This window comes from Thermobia domestica, chromosome 10 (genome assembly GCF_964235325.1).
Source record: "Thermobia domestica chromosome 10, izTheDome1.hap1.1, whole genome shotgun sequence".
In the NCBI taxonomy this organism is placed as follows: Eukaryota; Metazoa; Arthropoda; class Insecta; order Zygentoma; family Lepismatidae; genus Thermobia; species Thermobia domestica.
The window spans coordinates 237,942,838-237,956,058 of NC_137463.1; the positions used below are offsets into that span (position 1 = coordinate 237,942,838).

The 13,221-nt window shown below is 34.5% G+C and overlaps 1 protein-coding gene across 2 annotated transcripts in view; it reads right to left on the minus strand.

The window, feature by feature from the left end:
* Positions 1 to 398: 398 nt before the first annotated feature.
* SamDC (S-adenosylmethionine decarboxylase) overlaps positions 399 to 13,221 on the minus strand; it is a 50,397-nt gene continuing 37,574 nt past the window's right edge. For both annotated transcript variants that reach the window (XM_081729385.1, XM_081729387.1), the window contains 2 exons: positions 5,854 to 6,009; positions 399 to 2,776 (listed from right to left, as the gene is read on the minus strand). In XM_081729385.1, coding sequence (XP_081585511.1) covers positions 2,639 to 2,776; positions 5,854 to 6,009 — 294 coding nt within the window. In that variant the 3' untranslated portion in view covers positions 399 to 2,638. The remainder of the gene's footprint in view (positions 2,777 to 5,853; positions 6,010 to 13,221) is intronic.

Below are 13,221 nucleotides of genomic sequence, written 5' to 3' on the forward strand. Positions count from 1 at the left end.
AATATTTAGGCTACACGGTCTATCCCTACTCTCATGAAAGTCTTCAACATACTCTTTCCACCGTCCTATGATCTCACTTCTCTCGCTGACTACCTTCTCATTCTTATTTTCTACTGCCATTGTAATACTCCCTTGTTTCCTCTGAAATTCCATAATTTCATCTCCTTGTACATTTCCTCATGTTTCCCAACTCTTTCTAAGTCTTTTATGTCCTAGCATTTTCTTTTATAAAACTCTTCCCTTGCTCTGTCTGTTTCCCTTCGTAATTTATTGTTTAACTTTCTCTACTTCTTTCTGCCCTCTTTTGTATCAACCTGTTTCCACGTCTTCCTTTCCCTCGTTTTCTACAAATTAAATTAATTATCAAAATTAAAAGGTATCAAATAATACGCAATACGGAAACCATACACCTTGTTTATTAGTTAATACAATCAAACTACAATATCAGTGGTTACCATAATGTACTGGCAAGTAGCAACTAACTCAAAAGAAACGTGTAAGCACTAATACAGGAGATCAGGATAAAAATTTATAATTGCAACTCTCCAGTGCTTCAAGCAATCAGCAAAATAACACCCGACAGACAATAATAATTAATGAATAAATTGTGACATACATATATATATATATATCAACATACTAGTAACAAAACTCATAAAAATACAAACTCAAGTAAGTATTGCAAATTCAATTGTAAAAGCAAACCAAACCCTAACATGCAATATAACATTTCTTTTTTTTAAAAAAAAAATGCGTCAAAAAATTGCAAATCTTCATATGAAAATAAAAATAAATCTTCACGAAAAGTCAAATTATAATAATCGCAGTTTTACGGGAACTCGGACGATAAATGTACTGTAAACTCCACTCCATAGATACTAATTTTTAAAATGGATTAAACTCATGTCGATTCGATTTCTTTCAAAACTACGAAAATTCTGAATAATTTCATGTTGTTATACAACAAGCTTGCGTATTCTCATACGATTTACCACGAATTTATTAACGTTGTAAGACTAACCTAATCTTGCACATTTGTCGTCAAAGTTTCCAGCCGATGGTTGGCGAAAAAATTACGAACTTAAGAAAAGCAATGAATGCAAGATGTTCCAAATAAACGCTCTGAATAGAAAACAAACGTCTTTCTGAGCTAAATGCTCTTTTCTTCAACATAAAATCGAAAATCGTCACTTCTTTTTCTGTGTTAGATATTTACGGATGGCTCTTAAAGAAACACCTCGTCTATTGGGCAGAAAAATGGAATAAAATGAGTGATTGCGTTACACTACACTTCTAACAGAAACAATGCACTAACGAAGTTATAATCATTTTATAAACAAGTGAAAATTAACGGCAACTTAAGTATAGTTTAGTGACCGTTATTCATTCGCTGATTTATGTTAATTAAGGTTTTCCTATTTTAATGAAAACTTTGTATTTTAATCAATACATTTCCACATTCTAAATTTAAAAGATGCCTCCATTATAATTCAAAGTCAAAAACGAAAAATTTCATTTTGCAGCTTTGAGAGACTAAATCAGTCAATATTTCAAAAGGTACCGCTTACTCGAAGACGTCTCAAATGTCGTAATTTACTTGAAACTAAGCAATCTTCGTGCATCTAAAACAGTTTGAAAAATCAACACAGTTTCAATCAATTGATTTTTAAATATTAGTACGTTTGTAAGTACTAATTATAATAATTATGTTGCTTTTAACTTCCCCTTGCGAACAAGTTCTTTCTGAAGAAGTGAAAAATTTAATGACGCATAGCAAGTACCGAGTATTTATAAACGGGTCTTCTAAAGAACTTTTATATTAACACAATATGTAAGTATAAATTGAATTTAGATTACAAACAAAACGTTCTAAGAACTGATAATGGAAAGTGTCGTTAAGACTTCTAAATTCAATTTTCATGTACAGATTTATGTAAGTTTTCTTTGAATTTGGGAGAGGAAGGGAATGAGAGACAGCTTACTACTTTAGGTTACAGAGAAGAGCATTAACATCAACTCACTCATTTCACATTTCCAAATTTTCTTTCCGAATAGACAAGAGGTTAGCATTGGAGCACCCTGTACTAATATTACAAAACGAAAGCGACGATGACGCCTCCTCTCCTATCCTTGGCCCCACCCACTTGATGTGGTCATTCGGTGAGTGACCATACCAAGTGACGGAAGCACGCTGGAGTTGCTACCAGTCACCCTCATAGGTGAACCGTGGCTCTGTTCAAAAAGGGGGATTTCAGAATTTTAAACAAAATTCAATTACGTGTGCTACCTGTCTCCTTCAAGATATCTTATTTCGCCACCAAGAAAAGAGTAAGCCGGGGCTAAAGCAATGAACGCATACGATTAGACGAAGTACAACCATTACAACAACTACCGCTAAATATGAACTGACCACCGGAGAACAACAACAGCCACTATTGTCATCTGCCGTGACAGATGGCACTAGTGTCGATGTAAATTCTCTAGCAATACAATCTGAGAAACCACATATAGAAACTTCCATTACACATATACTGGGGAAAGTAAGGGTTACAAGATTGTGGGGCAAAACATATGGCCCCTGGAGGCACCGAGCACCTGCCAAGAGAACTCTCAGCAGGCTGCGGGCCACTGCGGACCCTCAGCTCGGAAATTTTGTGTACAGTGCGTAGGTCAGATCGTAATTCTTGAATCTGCAGTACTGGATATCATGACGAATCCATTCTCCAAATGATGCTGAGCGTTCTAGCTCACGCGGGGTTTCAGCTGCAACTGACGCCTGGAAAATTAAAATAATTGAATTACTTTCATTCATTCACGAAAAGTCTCGAAACAACTATCTTATTTATCCAAATTTTTTTTATCTCTTAGATAATTAGCACATAAATGCATGATAAATACCTCTGAAGTTACTGCGATCCTTATTTTTTAAAATAAAATATCACGTACTAGTTGCTAAGCATTTGTAACAATTTGCCTTCTTATTTGCTGAATTCCATACCAAGATTTTTCTTTGTTATTTGCTACTAAAAACTAAGCACAACGACCAATACGAATTTTGTGAAATTAGGCCGTTTAATATTTATAAATATTGCTAAATGAACTAATATTTGCAATATTGTTAATAGTACATATTTTAATTACAAAAACGTAAGTATCTGTCTTATCTTCCTAGTTCCTATTGATGAATTTTCACTGAACTATACTATAGCTTACATTGGGTCAGATCCTTGTGAATGAGGTTGTTTATGTTACGCAAACAAATTTCTTCATATAACTATCTCTTTATAAGTGTTGACTGATAATTATGTTATCTCCTCCTTTCTGCGATTTTACCCTCCTTTTTCTTTACAATGACTTTTTAAATACATTCAATATCTTTTACATAAACTTTTTTAAGTTTTCCCTTCTATATCAAAATGATTTGTTGCCAGATCTTAGTACATTCAAATTTTTACTCTGAAAATTTCTAAATAATTATGACAATTTATAAGAGAGAGGCAAAACGATGTTAACATTAAATGGGTGTTCTTTTTGTTTTTATTTTGCAGATTAAACCATGGCGTGCCGATATTCCATTCAGGAACAAAAGAAAACAGCTGCCTGGATGGAGGTTTTTTAGTCTCCAAGCGTCGTACAAGAAAAATTCACGCCCTGGACCGGACGGGATGCACCTTCGCCCCCTGACAATTGGTAGAATCTACGAGAAGTTTGTAATGACGAGGTTTGTTCAAGACGATTACAAGGAAAACAATAGTAGAACGAGATCTGTCCGAACTGAAGAGAATATCATCCTCGTCCAGGGAGCGATGGTAGTCAGCCCAACCAAGTCCTCGCGCAGACGCCATTTTCCAGCCAAGGTACTTTCAGCAAGACGACGCCCCAATCTATTACAATCAGATGGTTCGGGATTACCTGAACGACATGTTCGGTAAACGTTGAATTGGTAGAGGTGGTCCTCTACCATGGCTACCACGTTCCTCTGATCTGACACCATCTAATTTTTGGTTGTGGAGCATGGTCTGAGAGTAAACCTAGCAACTTGGACGGCCTGAAACACCGCATCACTCACGTCATCGATGTTATCCCTACCTCAATGATCCAGAGGGTCATATAATTAACAATGGACTGACTCTATAAGTGCATTGAGCGAGATGGGCGCCAAGTTGAAACCCTGTAACCAAATCTTTGCCTTGTAATTTCACGTGAGTAAACACCCATTTAATGTTAACATCTTTTTGCCTCACCCTGTATTTATGTACGAGTATGTTTGTAACTGTAAAATAAATTATGACTAACACGCTAGTGAATGATTTTATTGAAATGTTTGGTTGTCCCTTTAATCCCATCCCATGTCACATTTATCTGTGAACAACGAGGAATTTTTTTGTGCATATATGGTGTGATTCGTTATTGTTATCATTATATTTCATACTGCATAAAACTTTGAATGATATAATGGTTATGTAACCTACCCTCTCAGATTTTTAACCAAGACACGTCTGAATGTCTACGAGATCTGACCAGTAAGTAACCAAACTTTCTAAATATAAAGGTACTTACACTTCGTGGACGTTATTTAGATTTACCTTCAAAATAATATCCTCTACTATTAATGAATTGCTCCAAGCGCGCACTTTTTGAAATAGCTTGAAGATCTCGTAGTATTTTTGTATATCTATCCTCTATAGACTGGAAACTGCGATCTTTCAGGGTCGATTTCAACTTGGGGAATGAAAAGTTTCAAACTGCCAAACAAGTAGTGTAGTTGGGGACCCGCGAAGGTGATAGGGGTAAAACATTCGTATGTTTGTTCTCCAAAACCTCCCTAATGAAGAGCGCCGAAGGATTACGAGTATTGTCATAGTACAGCATCCATGTTCCATTTTTCCAAGCTTCCCGTCTCTTCTTCACAACTCTTCTCAAACGCCTCTTCTAAATAACTATGTTTATGGTTTGACCCATGCACGTATTTATACTGAAAATCACAAAATTAAAAATAAAATCAAGAATCACTTTAACGTTTATGCGAATGCAACGTGCTTTTTCTGGTCTTAGCGAAGATTTTCCCATCCATATGAATGCTTGTGGCCTCTTGTCTCCTGTTGTTTTTCCAAGAAGCTACCGTCTAGTTTCCACGATTCAAAAGATCTTCACATACTTCCACATGTATTTCTTTTTGTTCATTTATTAGCAACCACCGAACAAACGATGCAGGTTGAAAAAACTACGATTACATGACAGGACAATTTACCGTGTTCTACATTCTCAGCTATTTTGTGGACAGTCAAACGACGACTTTTCCGTACAATCTGGCGACTTTCTGAACTTGGGCGTTCAAGTTTTGCCTCGTCTTTAATAATGTTCTGCTTTAAAACGCAGAAACCACTCATAACTTGAGTTCGGATCATATATATTCTTCCCCATACTCTTTCTGCAACATTCTGAAACTTCCTGTACGATTTGAAACAAAATTTGATGTACACAACGCTGCTCTTCCAAATTCTTCCATTTTCGTAATACCAACAAATGGTCACAAGTACGAAACACTTCACTCCAACGCTCGCAATATCACAATAGCAAGGCAGGGTCAGGTATTGATGTTACAATCCTTGGAAATAATTTCATTACGTGGCGCTGGCAACAAATGTTAAGAAATTAAGAAAAGTTTCGTTAATCGTAGTTTTTGAAGTTAGGTTTCTTTCTGGACAAACTTCGTAATTTAATAATATTCTGTAAGCATTAACTGGCTCATGTTCAATATTCCTCATCGCGTCTGTTATAGGTTACAATTCTGAAAAGTGCTGGAGGAGCTTAATAAAGAGTTAAAAAGTTTTAGAAGTATTAAAGTCTTACCTTGTTAGCAAAGACTGTGAGAACAAATTTGCCCGGTTGGAATGTCTCAATCACACGAGTTATCACATCCTTGTAGGAAGATTGTGGCACATTACTTTCGAAGCTCACGTAAGAAAACTCTGGTTCCGGTGTTATATGAATTGTTACATAGCAGCCCTACAAAGAAAACAAATTTTAAACTAGATATTAACAACTATCAAATGTGTTAGAATATAGCACATTTGCTTTGAATTGATGACCAAATATGATCTACTAGAACATATCTTAAATTACTACTTATAGGGAGAAAAAATAATGCACATCATATATACATTTATATAAATAGATACTATTTATAACATTCTATGTTTTAGTGCTAGTACTTCCTACTTGAAAAAATAAGAAACCAAATAAAAATTAATTTTCATAACATTACTTTAGGGGTTTAAAAAAAAAAACAGGCAAATGTTTATTTGGACTTTCGCAAAAAAATGCTACAGTTCTTATAATAATAATAATAATAATAATAATAATAATAATAATAATAATAATAATAATAATAAAATAATAATAATAATAATAATAATAATAATAATAATAATAATAATAATATGTTTTGACTAATTTTAAATCTTCGCATTAATCCCAGATCGCGACACACGATTCCGTAATTTCAACGCTCAATCGATCAATCATTCCGTATTTCGTAATGACACAGTTCTCAGGCAGCAAAGTTAACTGTTAGATACAAAATAATTGCTCATATCAGGAAACAAATTATGTAGTAGTTGTTAAAATTTAATTTAAAAAAAAAAATCCCTATAATTAAATAGATTGTGTACGTTTTGTAAACTGAAGCCTAACACAAGAAAAGAAAAACGATATCAGCACGTTAATATTACAAGTAACGGAGAAGTTGAATCTTTATTGAATGACTTATAACCTGTAATCTGTGAGAAAGAAAACGTGTATGGGTACAGTCTTCTGGGGTGCAAATGGCCGTATTCTGGTTGAAATTTCTTTAACCCGGGAAAATCATAAATGCTACTCGTTATGTACGAACACTTCACAAGCTCCATCTTGCATTGTGGAACAAAGATCCTAGATGTTCATTCAACACGATAATGCATCAGCACTTTTGGGAAATCGAGTGGAAAATTATGGCTCTTCCCCCAATAGTTCTACATTGTACCCTCAGACTCTCTATCTCCAAAAATTACTTAAGCAACGCTACCTCACGACGGAAGGCCTACAAAAAGCAGTAAATCAGTGCCAGCAGCTCGAGCTGTATTCTGACGCAAGGATATTTTCAAGCTTCCAGACATGAGAAATGCATGCAAAAAAAGAGACTTTGAAAAGTGAAGTCTGTAGATTAAAATGTAGTAAAGCCAAAACGTCGTTCATGAAAATAGTTATTCAGTACTTTCAGTATGACCCTTGTAAATCGTAATCAAATGTACGAAAAAAAATGTGAATAATAAAAACCCAGAAGTTCGGCAATCACAAAACCCACAGTCAAGTGGTCAAAACATTCGAATAATTAAGAGTAATTTAAACATGGTCACTCCTATTCTTATCACACTCTCGAGCTTTTAGGGTTGATAAATTAATTTCTGGGAGATGAGTGACATTCACGCATCATAACCTTAATAAATGTTTTCTTATAATGAAAATAGTTCCCTTCGGCACTAATGAACTGCTGCTGATGTATCCACTTTGGATCCCACGGTGAAAGAACCGTCATGACTACAACCTAAAAGGATGCCCATTGTATGATGCCTCTATCGCTCCGAAATTATCTATCCCAAAGTGACCACAAGGCGAAAGATTCACTACGCACTAACTAATTCTATGGCGTATGGAACCCGGAGGTTTAATGCCACGTTCACATAAATTCACTACCGATTTCTATCCTTAGTCAACTGGATCCAATTTCTACTTTGTATTCTTATTTCTGTGAGATCCATCTTAATACTGTCCTCCCATCTGCGCCTAGGACTTCCTAATGGACGTTTTCAAATTGGATTTCCAGTTAAAATTTTGAAACGCGTTCCTACTTTGTTTCATTCTGGCTACATGACCTGCCCATCTGAGCTTCCTAGACTTGATGACCCTAACAATGTTTGGTAAACCGTATAAATTATGTAGTTCTTCGTTATGAAGTTTCCACCATTCCCCAGTCCCATTCCTCTTGGGTCCCAGTATTCATCTCAGAATTTTGTTCTCAAATACTTTCAGTCTGCGTTCTTCTCTCAGACTAAGCGACCATGTTTCGCAACCATATAACACAATAGGCATGATAATCATTTTATATATTTTAAGCTTCAAACTCCTCGACAAAACTCGCGACGACAAAAGGTTCTGAACCAAATAATAACACGAATTCCCTGCTTTTACTCGACATTTAATTTCTTCATGAACATGGTTTTGATCTGTTAATATTAATACTAGATATTTGAAGGTACGCACTTATCAAAAGTATTATTATTTTATATTTCAAGGCATCTATGACTTGCCGTATTACGATCCCGACGAACTTCCATGTATTTAGTTTTCTATGCATTTAGTTTTGAACCCATGTCCTGTAAGCGTTTAGCAAGACCTCCGCATTTCTTCCTATTGTTCTCCAATCATCCCCTATTAAATTTACACCATCAGATCCACCGAGCACATGTCTCGTACAATACGGAAGGTGAATACAAGTTTCATACTCTAACTACACAGTATTAACTGCATTAATTGGAACATCTGGAGACAAGTATTATGTAAAATAAAACCAGTACTCAATTCAACGACGTTAACTTATCTGGTGAAGGTTTTAAGTGAATTATTTTCTACAACCCCACGAACTAAATCATTATGTGTGTTTGACTAAAGGTACACAATAAAGCAAAGAAAAAAATACAGAAAGCTAAGGTTATTATTCTGCGGTCGAGCTAATTCACACCAAAATTTTATCGATATTCTGAGAACTCGCATAAGTTACAAATTGTATAGGCTAACTTTTCACTTACTATAAAAAGCCATAGCTCTTTCATTTAACCAGAATACCACTTGCAAACAAATTAACATCACCCTTGTACGATGTCCCTAAAACAGACAATAGATTCTTTAAAAATATGACTGCTGACTTGTTCCTTCCTTTGATTTCATTACAGAGAATTTCACAAAACTTTAATTTACTGAATTCATCCATAATAAATAAGAAAACCCATCCTCTTTCCTATTCTATCATTACTGCTCGATCAAAATTTGAAAAATGAAATGAAATTTTTGAGTTTTACGTCCCACGGATATGCCGGCTAGGCTAAAGGAGACGGTGATGATGAGAAATGAATGAAATGGTGGAATGAAGAAAGTTGGAGGAAACGGGAGAACCCCGAGAAAACCCACGCACACGGTGTATGTCCACCACAAAGTTTACTTAGCGCGAGCTGGGATCGAACCAAGGACCCCAAGCACCAGAGGTGAACGCTCTACCACTGATCACCGCGTCAATCAAAATTTGAATCGTTAGTCATAAATATTATCCTCCAAGGAACAACCGTAAATGGTCTACCTGAAAGGTTCACTTAGAGTGTAACTTCGAAACTAAGTCTCTAAGTACAAGACACTCTTCATTTTTTATTATTTTCTTTTATTGTGTGAAGAGCGTGCGTAGGAATTTCTTATTCCACTGTACTTTTGCCAGTACCTTAAATCCCACAACTATAATCCTTGTCTGTAGAATTCAGCTACATTTTTATTCATTTCTAAAATATTTGGTAGCATTATAACGCGTTGCAGTAGTTTATTTAATTGAAATACTTAAAGTCTGATATCGTTAACTTCATAGTATAATTTTTGCTTTGAACATCATCAATAGAATGTTAATATATGTGCTTAACTGATGTTTTGTTTTAAACTCGATTGCAAAATAAGATTCAAATCAACATATATTCAAACATGTAAAATAGTTTCTCATTATTCTTAAACACCATGTCCATACAAATCTTTTTGATATCCATTCAAATTCTATATTCCAGTCAAACATTTGTTGTGAGTCCTAAATGAAATACTCTTGTTCTCTGAGGAACTATGAATAATTTCAAAGAAGTAATACAGTTTTATTACAAAAATGTTTAGAATGCACACATCTTATTAGTTTTTCATTCATTTCTGATTGTATATTGGAATTTTTTCTCTTCAGAATTTTAAGGTTTATCACTTAACAAAAATAAAACTGCGGCACTTTAAGTCATGAAGGATTACAGCCATCCTGATTATGATATTTAATCGGTTAGCGCATTACCAGCACAGATTTCTACCGTACGCCATTACAGGGTGATTCAGAATGATGGACTTAGTTCGTACTTAAATATTTCACAAACTTTACAATGTATATGAATTTCAACACAACATTTAAAAGGCAAGTCCTATATTTTCAAAAACCACCACTCGAGCGCTCACCTAGCGCACAACCGTGTACCCATGTCAACTGAAAGCAAAATGGCTCTATGTACTTTATCGCAAAGTAAATTAATGTACTTTTTTTTTTTTTTTTTCATTTGGGTAACAAGTCAATTTTGCTGCGTCCCACTATGCATAAGAAAGAAAAAATATTTTTGTAACTTCTGTTTGCGACAAGCACTTAGCCATTTTGCTCTTAACTGACGCACATGTAAGGCTATGCACTAAACGAGCGCTCTACGCAGTATTTGAAAATTTAGGATTTTATTTTTCAAGTGAGTGGAGCATTCACAATGTATAATGCAGGAATTATTAGCATTGGCTTTTAGTCTGTTTCATTCACGTAGCTTTCCAAATGTCCTCCCGACGAGATTAATTTGGAAAAGTCTTGTCTCCTTCTAGGAATCAAATCAGCTAATGTGCTAGCTATTTAACTAAGACTGCGCCGGAGCTCAAATGTAGAACAAAATCAGCTAATAGAAATGACAAAAGTATCTTTCGTATTCGTACTATGAAAAATAAAAGTATACATGCATTAGCATTATTTTTACCATTACGCCAGATTCTTTAAATTGAAAAAAAAAAAAAAAAACTATTACAGGGATATCTCTTAAAAGAACATGTATCGTCAAAACTATTTACACTACAAAAGTTACAGACTAATCTACAAAATACTATTTAGCAATCCAAACTACTTAATATAACAAACTACAATTTCTCGCCAAACGAATGACAAGAACTAAAGAATCCAACCAATCACTTATTTTCTTGCTCTTCATGCGCGGTTATCTTGTAATTCTTTTAGATTAATGTGTATGTACAGATGACTTATTATAATAGTAAAGTTCTGAACAGTTTGTATGACAAAATTATAAATTATTTGTAGCATAAATTTGCTTTTCTTCATTTGGCAAGAAATATAATAAAAGCATGCAACAAAAATAAGACTAGTTGTTAGAAAAACCATGAAACTAATTCACAACAAAGTATTAAATCATTTTACGAAAGAAAATTTTGAAAAGGATCATACAAGAAAGCTACGACATACACACATGAGAATAAAAAAGAGTGAATAAAGAAACAGTCAGTGAAACAAACGACTACTCTTCAATAATTTCTAATAGTATTTTATGCTACGGATATTTGCTAGGGAAATCCTTTTCATTTGTAGAAAACACTGCATGAAACAATACGTAATCACCACTTGAGTGAGCAGTAACGTTTGCAGAAATTCGTCATGGATTGGAGTTCAAGTTCCAACGTTCATATAATTTCAGGTGTTTGTATATACGAGGAGCAGTCAGAAACTTCCCGGAATGATGTAGTTTTGGCGTTTGCGATGCAATCACAATGAATCTTGTACAGTGCAGTACTTAGGTTGCCTAATTATGAATCCAACATGTGTCCACACGTCTTAACAGGCAGTGTACGTACGAATAGCGTAGTTGAACGAAGAAGTGTGTAGTGATCAGTTCTCGCGATTTCATAGATCAAGCAATGATCATTAAAGTTCATGTGCAAAATGGGGAAAATCAGCTTCACAGACACTGATAGCCTTAAAAATAGTTTAGCATCAAGGGATGTTTGGCTCTTCCCAAAGCTAAAAATGGGCATCAAAGGTACTCGTCAAAGAAGAAATCAAAACGAACGCGGCAGTCGAACTTCGGAAGATACCAAAAGAGGACGTTCGCCGGTGTTTCAGCAATCGCAGGATCGCTCAATCAAGTGTGTGTTCTGAAGGTACACTCATGTCCAAAATTATTGTCGCATATCTATAACTGTCTTCTTGTAAGAATATAATTTGATAAGGATTTTGCAGGGTACTTTTAATACTGATACTATGTGTATAATCGGGAAATGTATATTTGTGGTAAATTTCATAAGAAAAGAATTATAAATACGAAAATTAGAATGAGTAAAACAAAATGTTGCTAAATGGACAAGAAAGTTTTATTTTCGTTTTATTGTTCTTATTTGCTGCTCTTTTGACATGAAATTTGCGACATACATGTCTTTGCCGATTATACATCTACTAACATTAAAAGAAATACCGGGCGACTTCGTTATCAAATTATATTCCTACAACAACATATTTATAGACATGCGACAATAATTCTGGATATAAGTGTACCTCCTTTGAAGATGATTAAGTATATGCTTACTTATACTAAGGTAATAAAGAGTTACAACAAAATTCCAGTAACGTTTCACTGCCCCTCGTATATATCTCAATATGGTAAATATTTATTTTTTGCACATCTTACTCAAAGGGTGTTAAAACCCCGAAACTCCTCTCTGAATATGCCACTGCTTGTGAGAACAAGTTTTAAACACAAAAGTTCGAATATCTATTTAAAACAAAATATTACAATATTAATGTAATAAACTAATTGTCACCCTGTAAATCCCTGACAATATTTATTTCCGTCAAGAATTAAGTCAGCGAATAATTCTACCTAGACATATGTAACACAACATATCCGCAATCTGACTTCCATTTTAGTTTCTTCAAGATCTAATATCCGCACTTTTATTTACTATCCGGAATGTGGACCTAAAATCTAACACGGGAAAGGAGTCATTTTATTTTGATATCAAATAAATTTTGTATAACACTTAACTCGTCCTAACACGTTTGAGAAATGAGATCTTCAAACAAATTATTCATGTAAGAATATATCAAAGGCTAAAAGTATTCTCATAGGTTCATTAGAGAAACCCAAACTTACTCGTACTAAAGTTGAGACATAGTATATCATGCAAACTGAAGATCTTTGTGATCCGCAAAGCAAAATTGTTTTATTTACGGTTTTACCTTACTATTATGAAAATCAGCATGTTGAATGCGAAAGAAATGCTTCAATTAATCGCTAAACAAAGCTATCCTATTTATTGAAAACATGTCAAATAACATCTTACAGAATAATCAAGCCTTCATAA